Raw genomic sequence first — 550 nt, forward strand, 5'->3', positions numbered from 1 at the left:
CTAGTGCACCCATGGTGACAGCCAGCGTACCTACTGGTGTGGCAATGGCCAACACAGCCATGGTGACAGCCAGTGCGCCCATGGTGTCAGCCAACATAACCACAGGGACACCCAGCGTCCCCATGGTGACAGCCAGTACTCCCACTGGGACAGCCAGCATGCCCGTAGGGACGGCCAGCACACATATAGTGACAACCAGTGTGCCAATGGGGACAGCCAGCACACCCATGGTGGCAACCAACACACCGATGAGGATGGCCGACGCAGCCGTGGGAATGGCCAATGCAACCTTGGGGACAGCAAGTCCGCCCATGGTGACATCCAGTGCACCCGTGGTGACATCCAACATACCCACAGTGACGGCCAGCACACCCCCAGGGACAGCTGCCCCAGCCACGCAGGCACAGAGCGGGGCTCAGGGCAGGCAGTACTACGAGGTCCACCTCACCCTGGCCAAACCCAAACCGGTGAAGAACCGCACGGCGCGGCCGTTTGGCACCCAGACACCCCCCGGGCTGAGCCAGCCCCCGGAGCGAGCCCCTGGTGCCGA

At 63.8% G+C, this 550-nt stretch overlaps 1 protein-coding gene across 1 annotated transcript; it reads left to right on the forward strand.

The window, feature by feature from the left end:
- Positions 1-6: 6 nt before the first annotated feature.
- On the forward strand, positions 7-545 carry LOC109364360 (mucin-13-like; the record flags this gene model as incomplete). The annotated part of the gene is made up of 1 exon (XM_019611000.1): positions 7-545. A coding segment is annotated over exon 1 (534 nt), but the record flags the coding sequence as incomplete, so codon positions are not given.
- Positions 546-550: the final 5 nt, after the last annotated feature.

This window comes from Meleagris gallopavo, unplaced genomic scaffold (assembly GCF_000146605.3).
Source record: "Meleagris gallopavo isolate NT-WF06-2002-E0010 breed Aviagen turkey brand Nicholas breeding stock unplaced genomic scaffold, Turkey_5.1 ChrUn_random_7180001849637, whole genome shotgun sequence".
Classification (NCBI taxonomy): domain Eukaryota; kingdom Metazoa; phylum Chordata; class Aves; order Galliformes; family Phasianidae; genus Meleagris; species Meleagris gallopavo.